A 25,612-nucleotide genomic window follows, 5' to 3' on the forward strand; every position below is an offset into this window, starting at 1 on the left:
ACACTCACACACACACACACACACACACACACACACACACACACACACACACACACAAGTATGAAACATATTTTAATGGAATTAAATCATTTCATCTTGGCAGCAACATCGTTCCATGAAGATTAATTGGGTTGAAAATAAAGTTAAAATTAAATAAATCATCCGAGGATCAATGAACACGTTCACACTTCAGAACAGATGGAAGAACAAATATCAGGATGGATACACACACACACACACACACACACATATATATGTATCATATATATATATATATGATATATATACATATATCTATATATGATATATATATACATATATATATATATATATATATATATATATATATATATATATATATACATATATATATATATATATATATATATATATATATATACATATATATATATATATATATATATATATATATATATATATATATATATATATATATATATATATATATCACATATGGAAAAGAAAAGATGATTCAGAGACGCTGCAGTCTGTGTTCATTCAAGCCTGAAACACACACACACACACACACACACACACACACACACACACACACACACACACACACACACACACACTGAGTTATTTGCATAGCAGGAAACACTGAGTGTCATAAAGGCAACAAACATGATTTAATCATTAAAAGTGTTTCATCTTGATGTAAAACATGAAACATCCAGTTGGATGCACTGAAATGTCCCCACAACGACTGTAAAACCCTCCATGAGGGTCCGTCAGCCGGATTCTGGTTGAACTGAAACAGGTTTTGTTTCCTCCGTTCAGATGCAACCTGGACCACAGCTGTCTGGAGCCGGTCCTACCTCGTCTCCTGCATCCTACCTCGTGTCTCCTGCATCCTACCTCTTGTCTCCTGCATCCTACCTCGTGTCTCCTGCATCCTACCTCGTGTCTCCTGCATCCTACCTCGTGTCTCCTGCATCCTACCTCGTGTCTCCTGCATCCTACCTCGTGTCTCCTGCATCCTACCTCTTGTCTCCTGCATCCTACCTCTTGTCTCCTGCATCCTACCTCTTGTCTCCTGCATCCTACCTCGTGTCTCCTGCATCCTACCTCGTCTCCTGCATCCTACCTCGTGTCTCCTGCATCCTACCTCGTGTCTCCTGCATCCTACCTCGTCTCCTGCACCCTACCTCTTGTCTCCTGCATCCTACCTCTTGTCTCCTGCATCCTACCTCTTGTCTTCTGCATCCTGCCCAGTCTCCTACCTCCTGCCCTGCTGATGCCCCTCCTCTCTACCTCCTCCTGCTGACATGGATCGTAGTTATCTAGGTCGTGTACTGTGTGTATACTACTCGTTATAATCGTGTGTATACTACTCGTTATAATCGTGTGTATACTACTCGTTATAATCGTGTGTATACTACTCGTTATAATCGTGTGTATACTACTCATATGTGTCACACATATACTACTCGCTATACGTACCACCTGTGTACTGCTACTCGTCACATGACTAGTTTGTCATATTTGTTGGGCTGCATAAATAAAACAAGCCGGTGACACACACACTTCCATGCATCCTTTATTCCATTATAAGCATTAAAACATCCACTTTGCTGCCTTTCTGCAACTACACATGTATGACAATCAGTTCACGGCATGTTTAAGGCTCATTTCATGTTTCACACGTCACCAAGAATCTGATTCCACCGGCTCCGTCCGCCTTCATTTGCATATTGTGATTCCAGTGTTGAAGCAATGAGACGAGACGCCCTGTGAGAGCTAATATGTAGAGAAGATATTGAAGTACGCCGTCACAGGATTACTGTACAAACCAGTGGAAATCTATCAACATTTAAACTGGAAAAACCTCGTAGAAATGTCAGTATCAAAACAATAAAATCGGCACTAAAGCAGGATCTTCACTTCCTTTAAAAAAGAGGAAATACATACGAGAGATGAGCGAGGGCTCTTCATCCAAAAAACACCGGCCCGACATGATCGAGAATCAGAAGATCTAAATACTTATGAACCCACAAACGTCCTCAGACTGGAGGATGGCTTCCTGGTCTCTGTGAACGTTTGACTTTAAACAGTTAAATACAAGTTGAAATGTCCGCGGCCACGATGGCGTTCCACTTCCGCCTCCTTCAGGTGTCTTTGGACAGCAGCGAGCGGCCCCAGCGCTCAGCAGCAGGCTTTTCTTCTTCAGTCTGGCTTTCACAGTGATCGACTGATGGATCTGACGGTTAGCAGCAGCTCTCAGTCAGCAGGACCGGGGGTGAAATGTACGGACGTAAGGCTTCAGTTGTAGTGTGACGGGACCGAGAACACAAAAACACACACAAAGCAGCGGCGGCGGCGGCGCGTTCTCCGGCCTCCAGGCGGCTAAAGCGCGGCTGCTCTCTCACCGAGGAAAAGCTCCCGTATCACACGGCAAAAAGTGTGACGACAACACGGGAGCATTTGGATGCAAACGCACAACGCACACGCTGGTTTAGACCGCGGCTAACGCAGCGGTGCTACGTCCTCCATCAATGTGTTCACACATCCGATGACGTCAGCGGAGCGGCTTCACAACATACTCCTATAAACACTGGAGGTGCGCGTTGCTCCTTCCTGGTGTAAACCGATGTTAGCGGGCTAATGCTAATGCTAATGCTCAACGTACCCGCGGCTCTGAAGTGTTCAAGGACTTCAGTAATAATCTGGTGTCAATGAGCAAGGCATATATATTTCTCAATGAAGCTCGGCGTTATTGTCTTCATGTACGAGAGAAGCATGCGGCAGGACGACCACAAGGACAAGAGCCCAGAGGTGCAGCAGTGCACTCTGGGTAACATCTTCTAAAAAACACACACACACACTGCATAAGAAACATGGAATGCAGATAACAAAAACAAACATACATATTTCAAAACAGACAGAAATCATCACCTGGAAATATCCGCACAGTCAAAGTGCATTTTGTTTGGTAAACCCTGAACTTAACTTAAAAATACAGAAAAAAGTATAAAACTTTTAGTTGTATTTCGAGGTGCAAAATTGATACTTCTTCACCCGGTATAAAAGAATATAAAAGAAAAGCAAAGAGAGAGGAGAAGAAGAAGGAAACGTGAGATACTGGCACATGAAGACGCTCAGGGGAACGAGTAGAGGAAGGAAAGGAGAGGAGGAGAGAAGGAGGAAAGAAGGAGGAAAGGAAGGAGAGGAGGAGTGAAGAAGGAAGGAAAGGAGAGGAGGAGAGAAGGAGGAGAGAAGGAGGAAAGGAAGGAGAGGAGGAGTGAAGAAGGAAGGAAAGGAGAGGAGGAGTGAAGGAGGAAGGAAAGAAGAGGAGGAGTGGAAGAGGAAGAGAAGGAGAGTTGGAGTGAAGGGAAGGAGATGAGGAGTGGAGGAGGAAGTGAAGGAGAGCTGGAGTGAAGGAGAAGAGGAGTGAAGGAGGAAGGGAAGGAGAGGAGGAGTGGAGGAGGAAGGGAAGGAGAGCTGGAGTGGAGGAGGAAGGGAAGGAGAGGAGGAGAGAAGGAGGAAGGAGATGGAGCAGCGAGGCCAGCGCTGCGTGGTGGAGGTTCGTGGCCTCGTGTCCTGGTGTCGGAGCAGCAGGACGTTGAGCTTCTCTCTTCCTGAAGCGCCTCCGAGGGAGGAACTTCCTGCCCCTCCCGCGCCGAAGAGGAGGAGGTTCGGGCGATGAGGAAGGAGGCGGCGGCCTCTCGAGCGTCGCCGAGGCGAAGCCGGCCCGACCCGCTCGCGGCTCCTCCCCCTTCAGGACGTGGGCAGCTCGAAGGAGATGAACTGCTTGAGCCTCTCCAGGTACTGGGCGTACAGTTCGATGTCGTTGTGCCCGGCTCCCTCCACCCACAGCGGCTCAACGGCACGCGGGCAGCGCTCGTACATGGCCAGGCCGTGGGAGAAGTCGATGACCTCGTCCTCCGTGCCGTGGATCACCAGCACCGGGGACGCCACCTTGGACATCTTGTCGATGCTGCGCGGTGGAAAGGACAACACAGAGACATGAGGGTCAGTATTGGAAGCCGGGTTTCATCAATAAGCGGTGACGGCGGGAGAAGCTAACGGATTCAAATGGCGGCCATTTTGCTCTCATGTTCCTCCGCTCGGGGTGGAAGGGAGTAGTCTCCCAGAAACTGTCCTCACGACCTCTTTGCTGTAACAAGCTAGCTAGCGCTGCTGCTAGCTCTCCGCTAGCTAGCGCTGCTGCTAGCTCTCCGCTAGCTCCCCAACAACCACCGGAGGTAGCGCGACCAGCCCCGTCTCAACGCCTGACTCGGGCAGCGGGGACGCGGGCAGTAGCAGCAGTGCTAGCCACAGCGGGGGGCTAGCAGCAGTGCTAGCAGCAGTGCTAGCTTGCGACAGCGGGGAGCTAGCAGGAGCAAGGCTAGCTACAGCGGGGAGCTAGTGGGAGTGCTAGCTTGCGACAGCAGGGAGCTAGCAGCAGCGCTAGCCACAACGGGGAGCTAGCGGGAGTGCTAGCTTGCGACAGCGGGGAGCTAGCAGCAGCGCCAGCCACAGCGGGGAGCTAGCAGCCGCAACACGAGCTACGAGACGCCGACTTCATGAAAACATTCACTAGATTTTCATCGTGGAGTCGACTTCACGTGATTTCAGATTGGCAACGAAAAGCTGACGAACTTTCAAACCGTGTTGAGCCCAAATTATTTTTTGAATCCGATGCTCCGGGTTCAGCGGCTCGCTGGAGATAATTCAGTTACAACTCTTCCCACCAGCAACTGAACAGGCAGATGTGGTAATTTCTGCAGTTCTTCACACACAGAAAACTGGTGTAACTTTGACAAATGGCTCTAAATGAGATCGTTGAACATCTTCTGTTTTAATATAATTCATATTAGAGATGTTTTTACTGATTAAAATGATCAATCCTTGCCAATATTCGACTGTGAAAACTTAATATGCAGACTCGGCCTGCTGGAACCGACCATCTGCAGAGAGAGATGATTTAATTGAAGCGCAGCAGAAAGCTGTTTATTAAAGACATCACTTTGTAAACGTCATGACTTCATGGTGCCCGAAGATAAAGCCCAGCATGCAGTCTGAACAAAGATATTTAACTCAACGGATCACTAAAGGTCTTGCTGTTACCGCCCCCACACACACACACACACACACACACACACACACACACACACACACACACACACACACACACACACACACACACACACACACACACACGCGTAAAGAGTGCATATGAACAGAGTAACAGCAGTACTATAGTTGCGCTGTGAGCTGGAATAAAACATGGAGGTTAAATAAAGCATGAACTGCGTCTGATCCCCGTGTGGTGAGAACATACATGTGTTCTTTACACAGGTGCAATCAGGCCGATGCTGCTGAGTCGGCTTTGAGGGAACGAGGACGAGTCAACAAGGAGGGAAGTGAACATCTGATGGCGTCTGCAATCTGCTGAGGCCTCAACGTTATTTCAGCTGACAGAAAACTCCAGAAAGCAGAACGGAAACCAGACTTATCTGAAATATCTGGTGCCAAAATGAACACTGACAGTCTGACCAGCGGATTCACACCACTGTTAACCTTCTGCCCAGGACTTGAAACCAGGTCTCCAGGACTTGAAACCACGTGTCCAGGACTTGAAACCACGTGTCCAGGACCTCCAAACAAATTTCCAGGACTTCCAAACCACATTTCCAGAACTTCCAAACCACATTTCCAGAACTTCCAAACCACATTTCCAGAACTTCAAACCACATTTCCAGGTCTTTAAACCACATTTCCAGGTTTTTAAACCACATTTCCAGGACTTTAAACCAAATGTTCATGATCAAACATTGTGTGAAATGTGTGTGTAAACAGTACAAAGTGATAAAATGTAGTATTTAAACTAACAATGAGGATTCAAAGCATACAGGAAACCTTAAATGACTCAAATGAATGAGAGACAATAGTTTATTAAAAGAATAAATATTTATATAGATGCCTGTATGTATGCTGCTGATATGTTGAGCCTCTTTCTTTTTAAAGCAGATTTATGATTTATAACTAAATGAACACATGAATACAACACATTTAGACCACTCTTCCAGGTTTTCTATGAGCGTATGAACGCTCATCGTGGCCCTCGTCTGGTTTCCAGCAGTGGAAACTGGATTGTGCAGTATGGTTGCTGGTTTCCCAGGTAAACCTGTGGCTGTGGAGACTCACCTGGGGAAGGCATCAAAGCAGTAAGTCTTCCGCGTGTCAGGGAACGCCACCCGCAGCCCGGACATGAGCGGCGAGTGGAGGATGACGGCGGCACATTCGTAGCGAGCAGCCAGGTCGATGGTGGGCACGGTGCCGATGCTCTGGCCGTACAGGATGATGTTCTCAGGTGCGATGCCGTACCTGTACAACACACAGACAAGTCAGTCAGAGGGGGTTTACAGAGGAACCGCCGCTGGAGAAGCAATTCAAAAACCCATCAAACAAAAAGGCATTGTGGTCAGCGTCAGAAATACACCGGGAAAAACTGCCCCTAAGCAATCAAATGTTTCCCCTGATAAGGAGAATTTGCTGTAATAATTATGATAATTTAATGAACTCGTCAAAAACATCATCACTTGTATGACCCTGCTAGCCGAAATCCAGCCAACGACGAGCCGACATCTAGCAGACATCTCGCCAACACCCAGCAGACATTTAGCCGACACCCAGCTGATATCTAGCCCACATCTGGCCGACATTTAGCTGACATCTAGCCAACATCTAGCAGACAACCAGCCGACATCTAGCAGACAACCAGCCGACATCTAGCAGACCCCCAGCTGATATCTAGCCGTAGCCTACGTCCATCCGACATCTATCAGACATCAAGCCGACATCTAGCAGACATCTAGCAGACATCTAGCAGACATCTAGCAGACATCTAGCAGACATTTAGGGGCGCTGGAGAAACCGTTCCAGAGGCCGGGGGATGCTTGGTGTCAGGTATGCAGCGGGTGGTTCGTGTTAGAGAACCATGTAATATGTGGCGTGTCTTCCTGAAAGTACAGCAGGGCGAGAGGTCCACAGAAGAACTGGCCCGCCAGGGAGAGAGGGGAGGACCCGGTCGGCATGTTCCCCGGCTAGAACCACAACTCCCAATCTGGGGAGGAAGCTTCAGCAAACCCTCCCTTCTCCTCACAGCGCTGGGAAGGCAGCGAGCGAGAGGCCGAGCAGCCCTCTGCCACAACACTCCCACAGAGGGATTAGACCTTCACAGACAAAAATGACAAAGGGTTTTGGAGCAGAGGTGCTGCCTCGTATGTGTGCTACAAAGCGATGCCATCATCAGAGCTCTTCCGATAACAGCGCGAGTGTGACTAATCTGCTGATGGCCTGAAAACAAATCCAGCTTCTGATAAGCAGCAAGTGAACCGAGCAGTCGTCCCGACAGAAGATTATGACCGCACACGTGGACAGAGTACCTGCCAACGAACGCACAACACACTGGACCCTGGTACAGGACACGTTAGACTCAGGGTTCATACACATGTTGACCAATGGTTTCCATGACTTCTAACCACATTTCCATGACTTCTAACCACATTTCCATGACTTCTAACCAAATGTTCATGAGTAAACATTGTGTGAAATGTGTGTGTAAACAGTAAAAAGTGATAAAATGTAGTATTTAAACTAACAATGAGGATTCAAAGCATACAGTAAACCTTAAATGACTCAAAAGAATGAGAGACAATAGTTTATTAAAATAAACATTTATATAGATGTATGTATGTATGCTGCTGATATTTTGAGCCTCTTTGTCTTTTAAATGCAGAATTATTATTTATAACTAAATGAACACATGAATATAACACATTTACACCACTTTAACACAACTTTGGGGATTTAATTCTTTTCAAGGACTTTTACAGGCCTTGAAATAACCATTTTAAAACTAAAATGAGGACTTTTCCAGGTTTTCCATGAGCGTAAGAACCCTGTGGACGTGACGTACAGTTTACAGACGAGACTTCAACAACTAACCAGTTCAAATCAAACAAAAAAAATAGTTTAAACAATTCTATCACAGATGAGTTGGATGTCTTGATGCCGTGCAGCAATAACCCTGCAGATGCAAACTGCACAGGAAGAAAACAGACTCAAGAGAAGCAGTGATGTGAGGAAAAAAGAAGTCCATCCAAGCCGACTTTTGGACAAAATCCTTGTGTTTGTAAAGGTTAGCATAAATCAAAAGGGATTCAAAGCCAGGAAAATCCTCGTCGCCCGACAGCACAAGCAAAAATAACCCTACCATAACCTAGCAGCTCTCACAGGCAGAGCCGGACCAGAGGTTGTTCCTGAAGTCAGCCACAGTGTTGGAGGCCTGAGTCAGTATGAAGGGAAACAAACCACTGAGCAAAACAGAAGAGAGGAGGGGAAGAGCCAGAGAAATGTTTCCATACGCAAACTCAGGCCAGGCTGAAATGTTCACGCATACTTTGCAGAAAATCCATTAAAAAAAAAAGTACAACTGCACTAAAACCTTGAAGTTAAAGCCAAAATAGAACTGTCTCCAAATCCAAAACCGCAGCGTCAGATTCTCTCAAGTTCAGAATGCTGCTTACAGGTCGCCCTCTGAAGGACAAGCACCTGCGGGCGACTGGGTGCGTGCACGGTAAGAGGTGGCGTGCACGGTAAGAGGTGGCGTCGACGGTAAGAGGTGGCGTGCACGGTAAGAGGTGGCGTGCACGGTAAGAGGTGGCGTGGACGGTAAGAGGTGGCGTGGACCATAAGAGGTGGCGTGGACCATAAGAGGTGGCGTGGACCATAAGAGGTGGCGTGGACCATAAGAGGTGGCGTGGACCATAAGAGGTGGCGTGGACCGTAAGAGGTGGCGCGCACGGCAAGAGGCGGCGTGGACGGTAAGAGGTGGCGTGGACGGTAAGAGGTGGCGCGCACGGCAAGAGGTGGCGTGGACCATAAGAGGTGGCGTGGACCATAAGAGGTGGCGTGGACCATAAGAGGTGGCGTGGACCATAAGAGGTGGCGTGGACCATAAGAGGTGGCGTGCACGGTGAGAGGTGGCAAAATTGCAGAGCTTGTCCGTAAAGAGGGAAGAAGAAGAGATGAAGATGTAACTAACGTCGTAACTGAGAACAGCCAAATGAAATGCAGGCAGCTTATAGATTCCAGTCCACACAGTTGGGATCTTTGCTTCGGCCATTTGGTAAATCACACGTCGTTAATGCAGAGTCACACTTCCTGCTGTGCAGCACGAGCCTCATCAGACAGAGCGATGTCCGGCAGGACGAGATGAAGCTCAGAGGGAAAACTAATGAAAGACAACCGCGCTCCTTCATATGAATCTGTGTATTTGAATATCCAACCGAGCCAGACGATCTGTATCCACCCAAATGGTGACGGGGTAACAGATGACTCCACTTTCTTCTTGCAACACGAGCTCCCTTCATTTGCTTTCGCGACCCAAACACACAGACTTCATTCCAACCCATTGATTTTCTTAAGTTGTGACAGTTTCATCTGTTCGGGGTTTGGGGGCACAACACTTACGAGGAAGTGATTCTTTAAAGCCTGATTGGGGGAGATGTAATTTCAAACAACAACAAGTACAATAAACTCATTAAGCAATTAATGAAATGTCAAGCCAACCAATCGTTTTGCAAACAAATCTTTATCTGGAAAGTTTTTCCGGCAGCATCAACACAGCAGAGCCCCGACGGCTAAGTAAAAGGTCTGCCACTGTGAAATGAAATTGCTGTTTAAGGGCAAAGTCTTAATGATTTTCCACAATATATAATTAGAAAGTTATTGAATAAACATAAACCTCCTCAGGTGCCGAGCTCGCCTAAGGAGAGCCTAATGATTACCAGAGCTCTCTGCTTGGGCAGGTAGCGCGATAAACCATGAAATGTTCATTTAATGCTCGGCAGGAAGAGACTCTTTTGGTTTCCTTTCAGTAGCCTTTAGACTTTCTGTTGAATGGGACATTAATCTGAGGCATGAGAATGAGAACTCTACAGGTCGATGTTTCATGACTGAACGATCAGCCTTTAGTCTGGAGATGACAGCAGAGTGAAACAATAGTAAACAACTCCTCATGCTGCGTTCACACCACCTGTTCCACCTGAGTTTACTATTGATTATTACTACAATCTGCCAACATCTGGTCTATATTTAGCGGACAATTTCCATGACTTTTAATCAAATTTCTATACTTTTAACCACATTTTCAAGACTTTTCCATGACTTTCAACCACATTTCCAGGACTTTAAACTAAATGTTCATGAGCAAACATTGTGTGAAATGTGTGTAAACAGTACAAAGTGATAAAATGTAGTATTTAAACTAACAATGAGGATTCAAAGCATACAGTAAACCTTAAATGACTCAAATGAATGAGAGACAATAGTTTATTAAAAGAATAAACATTTATATAGATGTCTGTATGTATGCTGCTGATATTTTGAGCCTCTTTCTTTTAAAAGCAGATTCATTATTTAAACGAAATGAACACATGAATATAACACATTTACACCACTTTTGTGATTTTATTTTTTTCAAGGGCTTTTCCAGGCCTGGAAATAAAAACTCCATGAGTCTTCCAGGTTTTCCATGAGCATATGAATAATGCATAATGTTTATATGTGTGTGACAGCTGTTGTGTTTGTATGTTGTTAAATCAATAGAATGAGGATTGTTGAGCTCATGTCTTCCTCAACATGAGCATATGCACTGTAGCATGTGTACTGTAACATGTGCACTGTAGCATGTGTACTGTAACATGTGCACTGTAACATGTGTACTGTAGCATGTGTACTGTAGCATATGCACTGTAGCATGTGTACTGTAGCATGTGTACTGTAACATGTGTACTGTAACATGTGTACTGTAACATGTGCACTGTAACATGTGTACTGTAACATGTGCACTGTAGCATGTGCACTGTAGCATGTGTACTGTAACATGTGTACTGTAACATGTGCACTGTAACATGTGCACTGTAACATGTGCACTGTAACATGTGCACTGTAACATGTGTACTGTAACATGTGCACTGTAACATGTGCACTGTAACATGTGCACTGTAGCATGTGTACTGTAACATGTGTACTGTAGCATGTGCACTGTAACATGTGCACTGTAACATGTGCACTGTAGCATGTGCACTGTAACATGTGTACTGTAACATGTGCACTGTAGCATGTGCACTGTAGCATGTGTACTGTAACATGTGTACTGTAACATGTGCACTGTAACATGTGCACTGTAGCATGTGTACTGTAGCATGTGTACTGTAACATGTGCACTGTAGCATGTGTACTGTAACATGTGTACTGTAACATGTGCACTGTAGCATGTGCACTGTAGCATGTGCACTGTAACATGTGTACTGTAACATGTGCACTGTAACATGTGTACTGTAACATGTGCACTGTAACATGTGCACTGTAACATGTGCACTGTAGCATGTGTACTGTAACATGTGTACTGTAACATGTGCACTGTAACATGTGCACTGTAGCATGTGTACTGTAACATGTGTACTGTAGCATGTGCACTGTAACATGTGTACTGTAACATGTGCACTGTAACATGTGCACTGTAACATGTGCACTGTAGCATGTGCACTGTAACATGTGCACTGTAGCATGTGCACTGTAGCATGTGCACTGTAGCATGTGCACTGTAACATGTGCACTGTAACATGTGCACTGTAACATGTGCACTGTAACATGTGCACTGTAGCATGTGCACTGTAGCATGTGCACTGTAGCATGTGCACTGTAGCATGTGCACTGTAGCATGTGCACTGTAACATGTGTACTGTAGCATGTGTACTGTAACATGTGCACTGTAGCATGTGCACTGTAGCATATGCACTGTAACATGTGTACTGTAGCATGTGTACTGTAGCATGTGCACTGTAGCATGTGCACTGTAGCATGTGCACTGTAACATGTGCACTGTAACATGTGCACTGTAACATGTGTACTGTAGCATGTGTACTGTAACATGTGTACTGTAGCATGTGCACTGTAACATGTGTACTGTAGCATGTGTACTGTAACATGTGCACTGTAGCATATGCACTGTAGCATATGCACTGTAACATGTGTACTGTAGCATGTGTACTGTAGCATGTGCACTGTAGCATGTGTACTGTAACATGTGCACTGTAGCATGTGTACTGTAGCATGTGCACTGTAACATGTGTACTGTAACATGTGTACTGTAGCATTGGTATTGTAGCATGCGCACTGTAGCATGTGTACTGTAACATGTGTACTGTAACATGTGTATTGTAACATGTGTATTGTAACATGTGTATTGTAACATGTGCATTGTAGCATGTGCATTGCAGCATGTGTACTGTAACATGTGCACTGTCGCATGTGCATTGCAGCATGTGCATTGCAGCATGTGCATTGCAGCTAGCTGGCTACATGAACATCACATCATTGAGAGCCCTCACGGTACTCACTTGTTCCTGAGGACCTGCCAGGCCGCCTCGATGTCCGCATACAGGTTCTTCTCGGAGGGCTTGCCGGTGCTGACCCCGTAGCCCGAGTAGTCGTAGCTGAACACGTTGCAGTTGATCCTGGAGCCGAGGCCGATGTAAAAGCTGCACATCTGGCCCAGGTCCACGGCGTTCCCGTGGGAGAACAGCAGCGTGTAGCGGCTGTTCGGGGCGCAGCGCACGAACATGCAGCCGACCCGGTTCCCCCGGCTGCTCCTGGTGCTGAACACCTCCACCGCGTCCAGCTCCCGCTGAGAGTACTGCCAGTCCGCCCGCTCCGTCAGATGCAGGCTGGTCACCCCGTTAGCATCGCTGTGCATGGAGTACGTGGGCTGCGGCGGGAGGAAAGCTAGCTTGGCCGCGATGCGGCTGGGGCAGGGCGGACAGCAGAAGAGCCAGCAGAGTTCACCGAGAGAAAACCCATTCATCCTGGGGCCTTGTTCGGGCATGTGACAGGCGCGGGGTTCAACCCGAATGAGTTACCTCTCGTGCAGCAAAAGTCTTTGTTTTCTCTTCCGGGTATGAGGTCCTATTTTATCCTCATTAACATACTTTATCGGACAGTGCTGGGTGACCGGTGGCTCGGCGGCTAACGCGCTAGCTAGCCAGTTAGCTATCTGGCTAACAACACAACGAAGGCTTAATAAAGATTAAAGAAAAAATAAAACGCAACTTTCCACTTCTGATTATCTTCCAGCACAAGACGACGCGGTGACGAAACGCGGAAGAACAATTCCGTCCTGGAAACACATTATTTTATGTACGTGAAGATGTGTTGCTAACGTATTGTGTGAATGAGAACAGCCATTTCTCTAGAATGGAGACGAGCCGGCTTTCCGGTACAACCGGATATCCGGTTGAGCTTTTATTGTGTTAACGTGTTTTTATGTCATTTTTGTTCTTGTAATTTTTATAATCAGTATTGCCGAATACAAAAACAGTGTTAATCTGGTATACAAACAGTCTAGCTACACAATATGACACCAACAACTTAACAAATAGAGTTGTGATGATCATGAATAGTAATACAAATGCATTAATCGTTAATAGAACTGATGCCTGTATTAAACCTGGTTAATGGAACAATTAGAACACTTCAATCATGAAGTGTTAAACATGTACACAATACATCTAGTTCTGCATCATGACATCAACACAACTTTCATCCCGGTTATTTGTATTTCTGTGTCTGTAAGCTGCAACTTCGACAAATTCCCCTCATGGATGAATAAAGTTTATATCCATCCAACGACAGCAGAAGCTTGTTCCAAACCACCTGAGAGACACGCACACGCACACACACACACACACGCACGCACGCACACACACACACACATACGCACGCACGCACGCACACACACACACACACACACACACACACACACACACACACACACACACACACGCACACACACACACACACACACACACACACACACACACACACACACACACAGGCATATTTGCCATTCTAGTACATCAGAAGGATTGTCACATCGTGGATGGCGGCAGGAGAAACGAGGTCAATACTGCTGAGGACTTGTGACTGAAGACGTGACGTCATGAAGCGGCAGCATGAAGCGGCAGCATGAAGCTCCAGCATGAAGCTGCAGCATGAAGCTGCAGCATGAAGCTGCAGCATGAAGCTCCAGCATGAAGCTCCAGCATGAAGCTCCAGCATGAAGCCGCGGCATTAAGCTCCAGCATGGAGCCGCAGCATGAAGCCGCGGCATGAAGCCCCAGCATTAAGCTCCAGCATGGAGCCGCAGCATGAAGCTGCATATCTTTGCTGCCTCCATCGTTTTCCTCCTGGGTGTTTTTGGAGTTCATGATCTCTGAGACGGTTTGAATGACGTCTGAAGGAAGAGAAACATGCAGCAGGTCAAACATCTGTCTGAGCCTCAGACTCAACACGAAGTCTGACTCTGGAGATTTAATCTGCAGTTCAAACCGGCAGCGAAGAATCAAAGCAACCCGAATGTGCTGAACATCAATAATGATTATTCCATTCCTCTCTGCAGCTGAAGGATCACATCACAATGTTTCATAAACATCTGACACGGTCAATGAGAGGAGGAGGAGGAGGAAGAGGAGGAGAGGGACTGTCAATGAGAGGAGGAGGAAGAGGAGAGGGACTGTCAATGAGAGGAGGAGGAGGAGGAAGAGGAGGAGAGGGACTGTCAATGAGGAGGAGGAGGAGGAGAGGGACTGTCAATGAGAGGAGGAGGAGGAGGAGAGGGACTGTCAATGAGAGGAGGAGGAGGAGAGGGACTGTCAATGAGAGGAGGAGGAGGAGGAAGAGGAGGAGAGGGACTGTCAATGAGAGGAGGAGGAAGAGGAGAGGGACTGTCAATGAGGAGGAGGAAGAGGAGGAGGAGAGGGACTGTCAATGAGAGGAGGAGGAAGAGGAGAGGGACTGTCAATGAGAGGAGGAGGAAGAGGAGAGGGACTGTCAATGAGAGGAGGAGGAAGAGGAGAGGGACTGTCAATGAGAGGAGGAGGAAGAGGAGAGGGACTGTCAATGAGAGGAGGAGGAAGAGGAGAGGGACTGTCAATGAGAGGAGGAGGAGGAGGAGAGGGACTGTCAATGAGAGGAGGAGGAAGAGGAGAGGGACTGTCAATGAGAGGAGGAAGAGGAGAGGGACTGTCAATGAGAGGAGGAGGAGGAGGAGAGGGACTGTCAATGAGAGGAGGAGGAAGAGGAGAGGGACTGTCAATGAGAGGAGGAGGAGGAGGAGGAGAGGGACTGTCAATGAGAGGAGGAGGAAGAGGAGAGGGACTGTCAATGAGAGGAGGAAGAGGAGAGGGACTGTCAATGAGAGGAGGAGGAGGAGGAGAGGGACTGTCAATGAGAGGAGGAGGAAGAGGAGAGGGACTGTCAATGAGAGGAGGAAGAGGAGAGGGACTGTCAATGAGAGGAGGAGGAAGAGGAGAGGGACTGTCAATGAGAGGAGGAGGAAGAGGAGAGGGACTGTCAATGAGAGGAGGAGGAAGAGGAGAGGGACTGTCAATGAGAGGAGGAGGAGGAGGAGAGGGACTGTCAATGAGAGGAGGAGGAAGAGGAGAGGGACTGTCAATGAGAGGAGGAGGAGGAGGAGAGGGACTGTCAATGAGAGGAGGAGGAAGAGGAGAGGGACTGTCAATGAGAGGAGGAGGAGGAGGAGAGGGACTGTCAATGAGAGGAGGAGGAAGAGGAGAGGGACTGTCAATGAGAGGAAAACCTGTTTCTGATTCCAACAAACACTGAAGACGCTTCAAAGGAGCAGCGAGGAGAGCAACAACGCTACAGAGAGGAAAGGAAGGGAGGAGGAGGAAGAGGAGGAGGAGAAGAAGAATGAGGATAACGAGAAGAAGGAGCTAGAAGGAGAAGAAGGAGGAGGAGAAGCAGCTAGAACCAGAAGTTCAGGCTTCAGCCTGAGGAACCGACTTGCTGGTGTCAGTGTTCAGAGGGTTTTGTGCATCAGGTGTTATCTTAATGTTAGTGAGTCCTGATGGACAGGTGACACCTTCATGTAGCTCCTCCCACCAGTGAGTGAACGGGTGAATGATGTCATGTTGTGTTCGAGAGCTTCCAGTGGTGGGAAGACCAGGGAAGAGAAACACGAGTATGTTTGTCCTGTAAAGTAGTTCCTTTGTCCTGTGTGTAGACACAATAACATGATTAATGGTGTGTGTGTGTGTGTGTGTGTGTGTGTGTGTGTGTGTGTGCGTGTTATTCACTCTCCCTCAGGTTGTGGAAAGACAGAATATTTTGCGAGACGCATGATTTAAGATGGACCTGTCAGCATGGAGACAGACCGACTGTAGACGAGCACTCAGCTATGCTCTGCCAACCACACACACACACACACACACACACACACACACACACACACACACACACACAGTATAACATGTCAGTGGCTTATGCTAATCCAACACTATCTCTCAGGCAGCAGAGCGTCTCTGCGATGCGTTCAGGGCCCGAGGCGCCGCGAGCAGACCAGATGTCGTTGCAGCAATGTTTACTTCACTGGAGTCGGGACCTTTTTCAAATAAACGGCGTCCTGGCAGTTCTATCAGCTCAAGAGGATCAGGAGGGAGGTGTGGAGGCAGCAGAACGATGGAAAGGAAGACATCCAATCGCTCCTCTCCTCCTCCTCCTCCTCCTCCTCCTCCTCCTCCTCCTCCTCCCATCACCGACGCTGAGAGCTCAGCGCTGTCAGAGGGGAATGTGATAATAGGAGCTAATCGCAGTGCGTGTCATGTCAGGAAGGAATGTGCAAAACTATTTCTTTCCCGAATCAGCCAGCAGTCTGTTCAAGAGGAAAGGTGTGAAGGTGTGTGTGTGTGTGTGTGTGTGTGTGTGTGTGTGTGTGTGTGTGTGTGTGTGTGTGTGTCTGGGGGGGGGGGGGTGCAGAGAGCTGCCAGTTTGTGTTTACGAGGAAAAAACAGATCGGAGCTTTTGGCATTTCAAGGCGGACTCGACAGGCTTCAGGAGGTTCTCGTGGCGGATGTCGGCCGAGTGAGCCAATGAAACGCTGACGTCGACGCGCACGAGCTGCTCGGAGATCACGATGCCGACCGGTGAAAACCAAAGATACTCAAACCTGGAAGCTCTAAAACACAGTGGCTGGAGCCAAAATGGGGTTTATGGTTTGAGGGAAACACCGAGCGTGCAGTTCCTCCACTTGGCCACCGGGCGGCTCATCGGCCTCCAGGGGGCGTATAAGTGCCAGGTGATGGGAACAGGTGTGTGCATGGAAAGAGAAATAGTTTGTCAACTTCTTGTGCGTTTTCAGTGAAGATCAAGAGTTATGTCCTGCGTGAGAATAACTTACTTCAAGTGTATTGAACACGCGTCCCAACGAGTCCTAAATTGGTCAAGTTTAGCGGCTCGACAACAGTTTTCTTTGTCATCTTCATGCAGCTGAAGAGCTGAAGATATGAAGAGCAGCGCTGAAAGACAGAATATTACAGAACTTCTCCGTACCTGCTGGACGCGAGCTGTGAAATGCATCCTCGTCTCCATCGGCCAGGTTCACTGGTCACATGGTCACTGGTCACATGGTCACAGGTCACATGGTCCCTGGTCACATGTCCCTGGTCACATGGTCACATGGTCCCTGGTCACATGGTCACATGGTCCCTGGTCACATGGTCCTCACCTCTACGGTGTAATGTGTAGACTTTGTGTTTCACGGTAAAGGGCCTGTGTTGTGTGTTGTGTGTTGTTGTCTACAGACGCATCAAACTTTGGCCTCAGTCAGCGATCATGTTCTACGAGACATCTGCACTGTTGTTGTTTCCACTTTAATAATCAACCTCATATCCACTGATACATGAATCGACCTCTTCTCTCTCTTCTAGACTCCATTACACCAGTTTAGAGCTAGGAATGCTAAGCTAGCCCCGACATGGCTAAACGAGTTCAGTCTGTTAGAAGAGTCTGCAGGAAAGCAGATTGCACTTCTACGCCGTCACTTTAAATAAACACGGTTAGCATTAAACTCAACGTCCTACACTTCAAATATCTGCTACCGGCTGTTGGATCCGGCTTTGAATCATTTCTGCCCGTCTTTTAATATATAAATAACTAATATGTTGTTGTTTCTGTTGAAACTCATCACATCCTGACAGTCCATGAATCAATCCACGAGCTCATGACGGCGACATAATCTGAAGCTCCGGAGATGTCAAAATAAAATAAATATATAATACAGAAACATCATTTTGTGTTACTCCACATTGAAAACTAACCACTTCTTCATGTCGTGACAGTTTTAAACCTGAACATTCCTGAATAAAAATGGACTAAATCTTTGACTGGGAGCCACGTAACCAATAAGAATTTATTGTCACAAGCACAATTTGTTACACAAAAATAATGGGTCACATTTACACAATTTATACAGGTCTAGAACTCAATGTACAATAAACAGACTAACTAAATACCAATAGTTAAATATGTACTCACATTGCACACAATATCATTAAAACCTACACAAAAAACACGTAGTGTGAAAGTAACACAAGTCGACATAAAAATCGCATTATTTACAAAAACACGTGGATTTGAGATCTTTAGCAAAAGGACTGCGACGCTCCGGGTTCTCCCGATCCGCCCGTCAGACACGTTGAACCATCGACATGTAAAAGCTCCGCGAGGAAGAATTATTCTCTGAACGGTTGAAAAGATTATAAAGTAATAAAGTCGAGTAGCCGGAGCTGAAGAACACCAAACACACTAAATACTGCGCTTTGATAGGACGGTATGGCGGTTTTTCCCTTTTAAAGCAGGCTGGTGAGATTAGCGGTTAGCTTCATGAAGTGCACTTTAAGCCGTAGCTTAGCATCAGTCTGCAATGAGTGGTGGTTTAATAGAGTTTATTTTACATAGAATCCTTCAGGACTCGCTTCTGGTTCTGGACTTCACGACATACAGTTCACACAAGAAGGTCCACGAGAGGACAGATGGAGGAGAGCGTGTCTCAGGCTGTGGGGCGCGACCCCCTGGTGGGGCGCGAAGGTATTACAGGTGGGGCGCGAAGGTATTCAAAGGTATTACAGGTGGGGCGTGACCCTCTGGTGGGACACAAAGGTATTACAGGTGGGGCGCGAAGGTATTCAAAGGTATTACAGGTGGGGCGTGACCCTCTGGTGGGACACAAAGGTATTACAGGTGGGGTGCGAAGGTATTACAGGTGGGGCGTGACCCTCTGGTGGGGTGCGAAGGTATTACAGGTGGGGCGTGACCCTCTGGTGGGGTGTGAAAGTATTACAGGTGGGGCGCGAGGGGAGATGCAGATTATTTAAAGAAAATTTGTTTTTTCTTTTTCTTTAAGAATCCATTTTAATCCCACAGTGGGGAAGTTATTCTCTGCATTGCACCATCCTTGGTGATGAAGCAGCAGTGAGCTGCTGTGAAGCTCTGGGGCTTCAGTGCCTTGCTCAAGGACACTGCAACATGAAACTATGGAGAACAGGATGAACCGAACAATGCAAATAAAGTTCTAACAAAGTGAGCGCACATGTTTCTGTCTGATGGAACAATCATTCTCTCCATTGTGGAGGTTTTTAACCCGGGTCACATGACCATGCATGTGATCTGCGACCAGCGGCTCAAAGTTTCGACTCGGTGCACGTTCTTGTTAGATTTATTGCACGTTCTTGTTAGATTTCTGCGCACCGGGTGAGCGTGTTTGATCCCTGGGAGGGAAACGCAGACGCTGCAGCCAGAACACGTCACATCAAAGTGTTGTTGCCAAGATGAAGATCACCACGTCTCTCGCTCCACAACTAAAACCCTCCGGACCTCCACGACTCACCAGGACGACGTGCTGAGACTTCAAAACGGCGAATGTGAGAGACAAGTTCTCAGGTGTGATATCAACCTGTGTGACACACGACAGGAATGCTGCTCGGAGGTAGAGGGACTTGTAACGCTCACATAACATGCTCACTGCAGGACCTTCACCTCCACGGCTCCTTTTGAAATACAATATTCACCGAGAGGAGCAGCAAGGAGAAGAACTGAAGGTGGAGATCCGCTTCCTTCGATCTGAACAGTATTCTCTCTTAACTCAAGAGGTCAAGGTGCTTCATCTCCACACGGCACTAAAACAAACTGACTCCAGGTGAGTTTTTGTTTAACAGAACACAAGATAATGAACCTTGTGTTTCAATATAAAGTATATACACAACATCACCAGGAGTACCACGAATTATTGAGCTACATTTGATTCATGCGTTTGTGTTATCGCTTCATCAGACTTAAGCCGGAGAGGATGCTCCTCAAAACCATCTGTTCACGTCAAACCACCAAAATAGTGTCACCAGGTAGAGGAAAGACTCAGCGTATCGGGACAGAAGTACTGTGATGATATCTATTGAGACGTAAATATCGTGATATATTGTACCGTGATATATCGTATCGTGATAATATCGTACCGTGATATATCGTACCGTGATATTATCATGAAAATATCATATCATGATATTATCATGATAATGTCATATCATGATAATATCATGATATCATATCATGATATTATGATATTATCATATCATGATATTATCATGATAATATCATGATATTATGATAATATCATGATATGATATTATCATGATAATATCATATCATGATATTATGATAATATCATATCATGATATTATCATAATATCATATCATGATATTATGATAATATCATATCATGATATTATCATAATATCATGATATGCTATTATCATAATATCATGATATGATATTATCATGATAATATCATATCATGATATTATCATGATAATATCATGATATGATATTATCATGATAATATCATGATATTATTGCATCGTGGGACTCCTCATGCTTGCGTGTCATTGGTTGCCAGGATGATTGGAGCACTGTTGTTTTTTCCCCATGGGGTCACACGTTTTGATGTATTTTGAGGCGCTGAAGGAGGTACACGACCAACCTTTGTTCAGAAGATGGAGAATAAGATTAATAAACCTGCATGAGTGAGCCGAGCACAATGCTGAACAGCCATGACCTTTAACCACATTTCCATGACCTTTAACTCGCCAGACTGAACTAAACTCACCAAAAGCTTTTGCTTCTTCCTACACAAAGGAGAGAAAACTCTTTAGATCAGAGTTAGAGATGGATCACCAGAACATCTCACTTCTCCTCTGGGCTTCAGTCAGGAGAGCAAAAACTCTTTGGCGTTGTTGTACAGATGAAGTGATGATTAATTACCACAATGTTGTCTTTTTACAGTGGAATGACATGTGAAGACACTGTACTGCGTCAGTTCTACATCTATATCATGACTGCGCCCCATTTAGGCCAAATCTTACTACACCAAGAGGAACTTGAGGATCTGGGCTCGAACCTGGAGGCGTTGCTTTGTTTGTTGACACCAAGCGGCCGGTGAGGAGTTCCCTCTGTTGTTCATTTATCTGCGTGGACGTGAACCTGCTTCAACAGGGAGAGTCACATCAGGGGTAATCGGGGCGATAAGTCTGTGAATCGGGTTTTCCTCCTCTGGTCTCGCTGGAGCTGCCTGCAGCAGCTGAGCAGACCTTTTGCTCTGAGAGATGGACGTCTGTCATCGTGAAGGCAGACGCTTCCTTCTTTCTGCACAGATGAGGTATGTGTATGCGTACAGGTACATCTTGCAGGGCCTCTGAAGCCCGGACATCAGTGAACTGTGTGTGTGTGTGTGTGTGTGTGTGTGTGTGTGTGTGCGAGTGACAAAGTGCACCCAGACATTCACCGTGCTGCACATCAGCTTGCGTGTTAGTGATCCAGCAATATAGAAAAATGAGACAACGTATGACAGATGAACACAAACTTTTAGTCCAGTTGTGAGAGAGCGGGAGAAAGGGGGCGGGGCTTTACTCGGAGAAGGGAGGGAACATGCCGAGGTCAGCGAAGTCCTCGATGTTGTAGTTGGCTGTTCCCTGGGTGGGATCTCCGGCCATGGGTAACATGTCCTGCAGAGACACGGAGGTCACAGACTGAGCCGGTTCAGACCAGTCCGACCAATTCATTCTTTCCATGACTTTCCACCACATTTTCATGACTTTTTTTTTAAACCAAATTTCTATGACTTTTTTTTTTTTTTTTACCAAATTTCCATGACTTTTTTTTTTTAACCAAATTTCTGACTTTTTTTTTTTTTACCAAATTTCCATGACTTTTTTTTTTTACCAAATTTCCATGACTTTTTTTTCTATGACTTTTTTTTTAAACCAAATTTCCATTATTATTATTTTTTTTAAATTCCATGACTTTTTTTTCTATGACTTTTTTAAACCAAATTTCCATTACTTTTTTTTTTTTTTACCAAATTTCCATGACTTTTTTTGTATGACTTTTTTTTTTATTGGGTGTGTTACCTGGAAGACTTCTGTCTGGCTGGGGTTGGGGTGTGTGTGCTGTTCCCCAGCCTGCTGGGAGTGATGCTGGTTCTGCCACTGGGACCAGACCTCACTGGGACGGCCCTGGAACTGGGCTCCACTCTGACTGCTCTCCCCCGACACGTCTGCACACAGTTTCATCCAGACATCAGTTTGCTGAGCGCACATGTAAAGCAGAACGACGCACGCTGGGGCTCCACGGCGGGTTCAGAGCATTAGCCTAGCAGCTAACAGCTGTGTGCTCTGCTGGACGTCACTGCTGTTAGCTCAGAAGCTAACAGCAGTGACGTCCAGCAGAGCACAGCATGAAGAACATACAGTCTGTCCAGTGAAGCTGTACTGCACGCCTGTGTCTGTACTGGTGGTACTGGCAGTACTGGTTTTACACGACTGAATGCTCTCCAATGATGTATTGTTTTGTTGATGTATTTGTTATTTTTTTCCAGGACTTTTAACCAAATTTCTATCACCAAACATGTAGTGAAATAAATGATGAATATAACACATTTACAAGACTTTTAGGACACTTAGTTTTTTTTCCAGGCCTCTTCCAGGTTTTCCATGACTTTAAGACCCTGCTTGCTGGTCTGGTGTAAGTCTTTGTCCCACAGAGACCTGGTGTTCATGCGCTGTTTGAAAATGTCCACAAACTAATTCATAGCCTGACTGACAACTCTGAGCTGCAGCTACAAAACCTACACCAGATATGAACACACACACACACACACACACACACACACACACACACACACACACACACACACACACACGAGGCTGTTGTGAGAGTTTACCGAGTACATTAAAGCAGAGCAGATTGATAAGCGGCTCCTCCCCTGCAGAGGAACATTCTTACTGTTTCACAATAATAAAGATAAGAGGCGCCGCTGGAGGAGAGCGAGAGTAAAGAAATACAGATGGAGCAGTAATTACACAAACACTCAGGAGGCCGGCGTGTAAACATGAAGAGGAACGCGTACGAGATAAGGAGAGAGCTTATCGCTGCTGAATACTGATGAACACATCAACGGCACCGGCTGTTACCGACTGCTCCATCCTTCACACGGCAGAGAGATGCATGGAGGAAGGAGCAAAGGATGCATGGAGGAAGGAGCAAAGGATGCATGGAGGAAGGAGCAAAGGATGCATGCAGGAAGGAGCAAAGGATGCATGGAGGAAGGAGCAAAGGATGCATGGAGGAAGGAGCAAAGGATGCATGCAGGAAGGAGCAAAGGATGCATAGAGGAAGTAGCAAAGGATGCATGGAGGAAGGAGCAAAGGATGCATGGAGGAAGGAGCAAAGGATGCATGCAGGAAAGAACAAAGAATGCATGGAGGAAGGAGCAAAGGATGCATGGAGGAAGGAGCAAAGGATGCATGGAGGAAGGAGCAAAGGATGCATGGAGGAAGGAGCAAAGGATGCATGCAGGAAGGAGCAAAGGATGCATGGAGGAAGGAGCAAAGGATGCATGGAGGAAGGAGCAAAGGATGCATGCAGGAAGGAGCAAAGGATGCATAGAGGAAGTAGCAAAGGATGCATGGAGGAAGGAGCAAAGGATGCATGGAGGAAGGAGCAAAGGATGCATGGAGGAAGGAGCAAAGGATGCATGGAGGAAGGAGCAAAGGATGCATGGAGGAAGGAGCAAAGGATGCATGGAGGAAGGAGCAAAGGATGCATGGAGGAAGGAGCAAAGGATGCATGGAGGAAGGAGCAAAGGATGCATGGAGGAAGGAGCAAAGGATGCATGCAGGAAAGAACAAAGAATGCATGGAGGAAGGAGCAAAGGATGCATAGAGGAAGTAGCAAAGGATGCATGGAGGAAGGAGCAAAGGATGCATGGAGGAAGGAGCAAAGGATGCATGGAGGAAGGAGCAAAGGATGCATGGAGGAAGGAGCAAAGGATGCATGGAGGAAGGAGCAAAGGATGCATGGAGGAGGCAGGAAGACAGATAATGCGTTTGGCGAAGAGGAAGAGGAAGAGGAGGAGGAAGAGGAGGAGGAAGAGGAGGAGGAAGAGGAGGACTCACCGAACGCCGTGCTGCGGTTGGTCAGTCCTGAGTAGGCGTTGCCGCTCGGGGAGGAAGTGGCCGGAGACGACAGCGGGCTGTAGGAGGCCGGGTCGGGCTGGTAGCTGTGGCCAGAACCGATACCAAACGGACTGGACTGGGCTTTACTGGACTGGAGGGACAGACAGGGGGAGGGGTTAGCGTAGCACGGTATGCTAACCGCGCGTTGTAATATGTTAAATTAATTAATATCCACTTTATACACATGAAAAAAGACTTTAACACAAACATTAAATCCAACGGAGCTGTGCAGCACGAACAGATGTCTGTTTACACAACAACAACACAACATGTCTCATTACACAACATTCAGCCTCCAGCTCCAGGTCTCGCCCCTCTAGTGGGGCGTGGAGGTATTACATGTGGGGCACGCCCCTCTAGTGGGGCGTGGAGGTATCACAGGTGGGACGCGACCCTCTAGTGGGGCGTGGAGGTACTACAGGTGGGGCGTGGAGGTATCACAGGTGGGGCGCGACCCTCTAGTGGGGCGTGGAGGTATCACAGGTGGGACGCGACCCTCTAGTGGGGCGTGGAGGTATTACATGTGGGGCACGCCCCTCTAGTGGGGCGTGGAGGTATTACAGGTGGGGCGCAGGAGAGCGGCCGTATCAAATCTACAACCTTGTTTAATGAAGAATTTTTAGAGGGAAGCCGCTCACTGCAGACACTGAGACAACTTCCAGGACTCTATACCACATTTCAAGGACTTTCAAGCACATTTCCAGGACCTTTCAAGCACATTTCCAGGAACTTTAACCACATTGCCAGGAACTTTAACCACATTTCCAGGAACTTTATACCAAAAACAATTTCCATGCTCACACATCTGCATCATTTTGTTCTCACAGGTTGAACATTATTGTTGTTGTCTGGAAAATATATTCAGCGTAAAAGTGTAGTTTCTGTCCGATGGAGCGATCTGGTTCACATTTTCTTTATTCTGTTGTTGTAAACAGTCTCAGTGCCGTCTGATCGTTGTTCTTCCTCCTCAGCGGAGCGTGACAGAACAGGTCTGCTGTGTCTAAACATTCAGCCGTCGCATCCTGAGCCTCCAGCACTGTGATGCATTCAGGGAGGAATGCAGTCCACAGGAATGAGCTGACAGGAGCGTGGAAGACGCATCAGATGTTCAGAAACACATGCTCAGCACATTCCCACAGCGAGATAATCACAGAGTC

At 46.7% G+C, this 25,612-nt stretch overlaps 2 protein-coding genes across 2 annotated transcripts in view; both read right to left on the reverse strand.

Annotated features, from left to right (window-relative positions):
* Positions 1 to 2,340: 2,340 nt before the first annotated feature.
* On the reverse strand, positions 2,341 to 13,304 carry LOC137799953 (alpha/beta hydrolase domain-containing protein 17C). The gene is made up of 3 exons (XM_068596875.1): positions 12,435 to 13,304; positions 6,172 to 6,351; positions 2,341 to 3,958 (listed from the first exon to the last, which is right to left on the reverse strand). The coding sequence occupies exons 1-3, from the start codon at positions 12,917 to 12,919 to the stop codon at positions 3,739 to 3,741; spliced, it is 885 nt and encodes a 294-aa protein (XP_068452976.1). The 5' UTR covers positions 12,920 to 13,304; the 3' UTR covers positions 2,341 to 3,738.
* Positions 13,305 to 21,784: 8,480 nt separating this feature from the next.
* The window catches only part of arnt2 (aryl-hydrocarbon receptor nuclear translocator 2), a 30,581-nt gene continuing 26,753 nt past the window's right edge, over positions 21,785 to 25,612 (reverse strand). The window contains exons 17-19 of the mRNA XM_068596862.1: positions 24,396 to 24,546; positions 22,350 to 22,495; positions 21,785 to 21,944 (exon numbers count right to left, since the gene is read on the reverse strand). Of these exons, the coding sequence (XP_068452963.1) occupies positions 21,846 to 21,944; positions 22,350 to 22,495; positions 24,396 to 24,546 (396 nt within the window). The 3' untranslated portion in view covers positions 21,785 to 21,845. The remainder of the gene's footprint in view (positions 21,945 to 22,349; positions 22,496 to 24,395; positions 24,547 to 25,612) is intronic.

This window comes from Clinocottus analis, unplaced genomic scaffold, assembly GCF_023055335.1.
Source record: "Clinocottus analis isolate CAN_PGR_092001 unplaced genomic scaffold, fCliAna1.0.p SCAF_104, whole genome shotgun sequence".
Taxonomy (NCBI): domain Eukaryota; kingdom Metazoa; phylum Chordata; class Actinopteri; order Perciformes; family Cottidae; genus Clinocottus; species Clinocottus analis.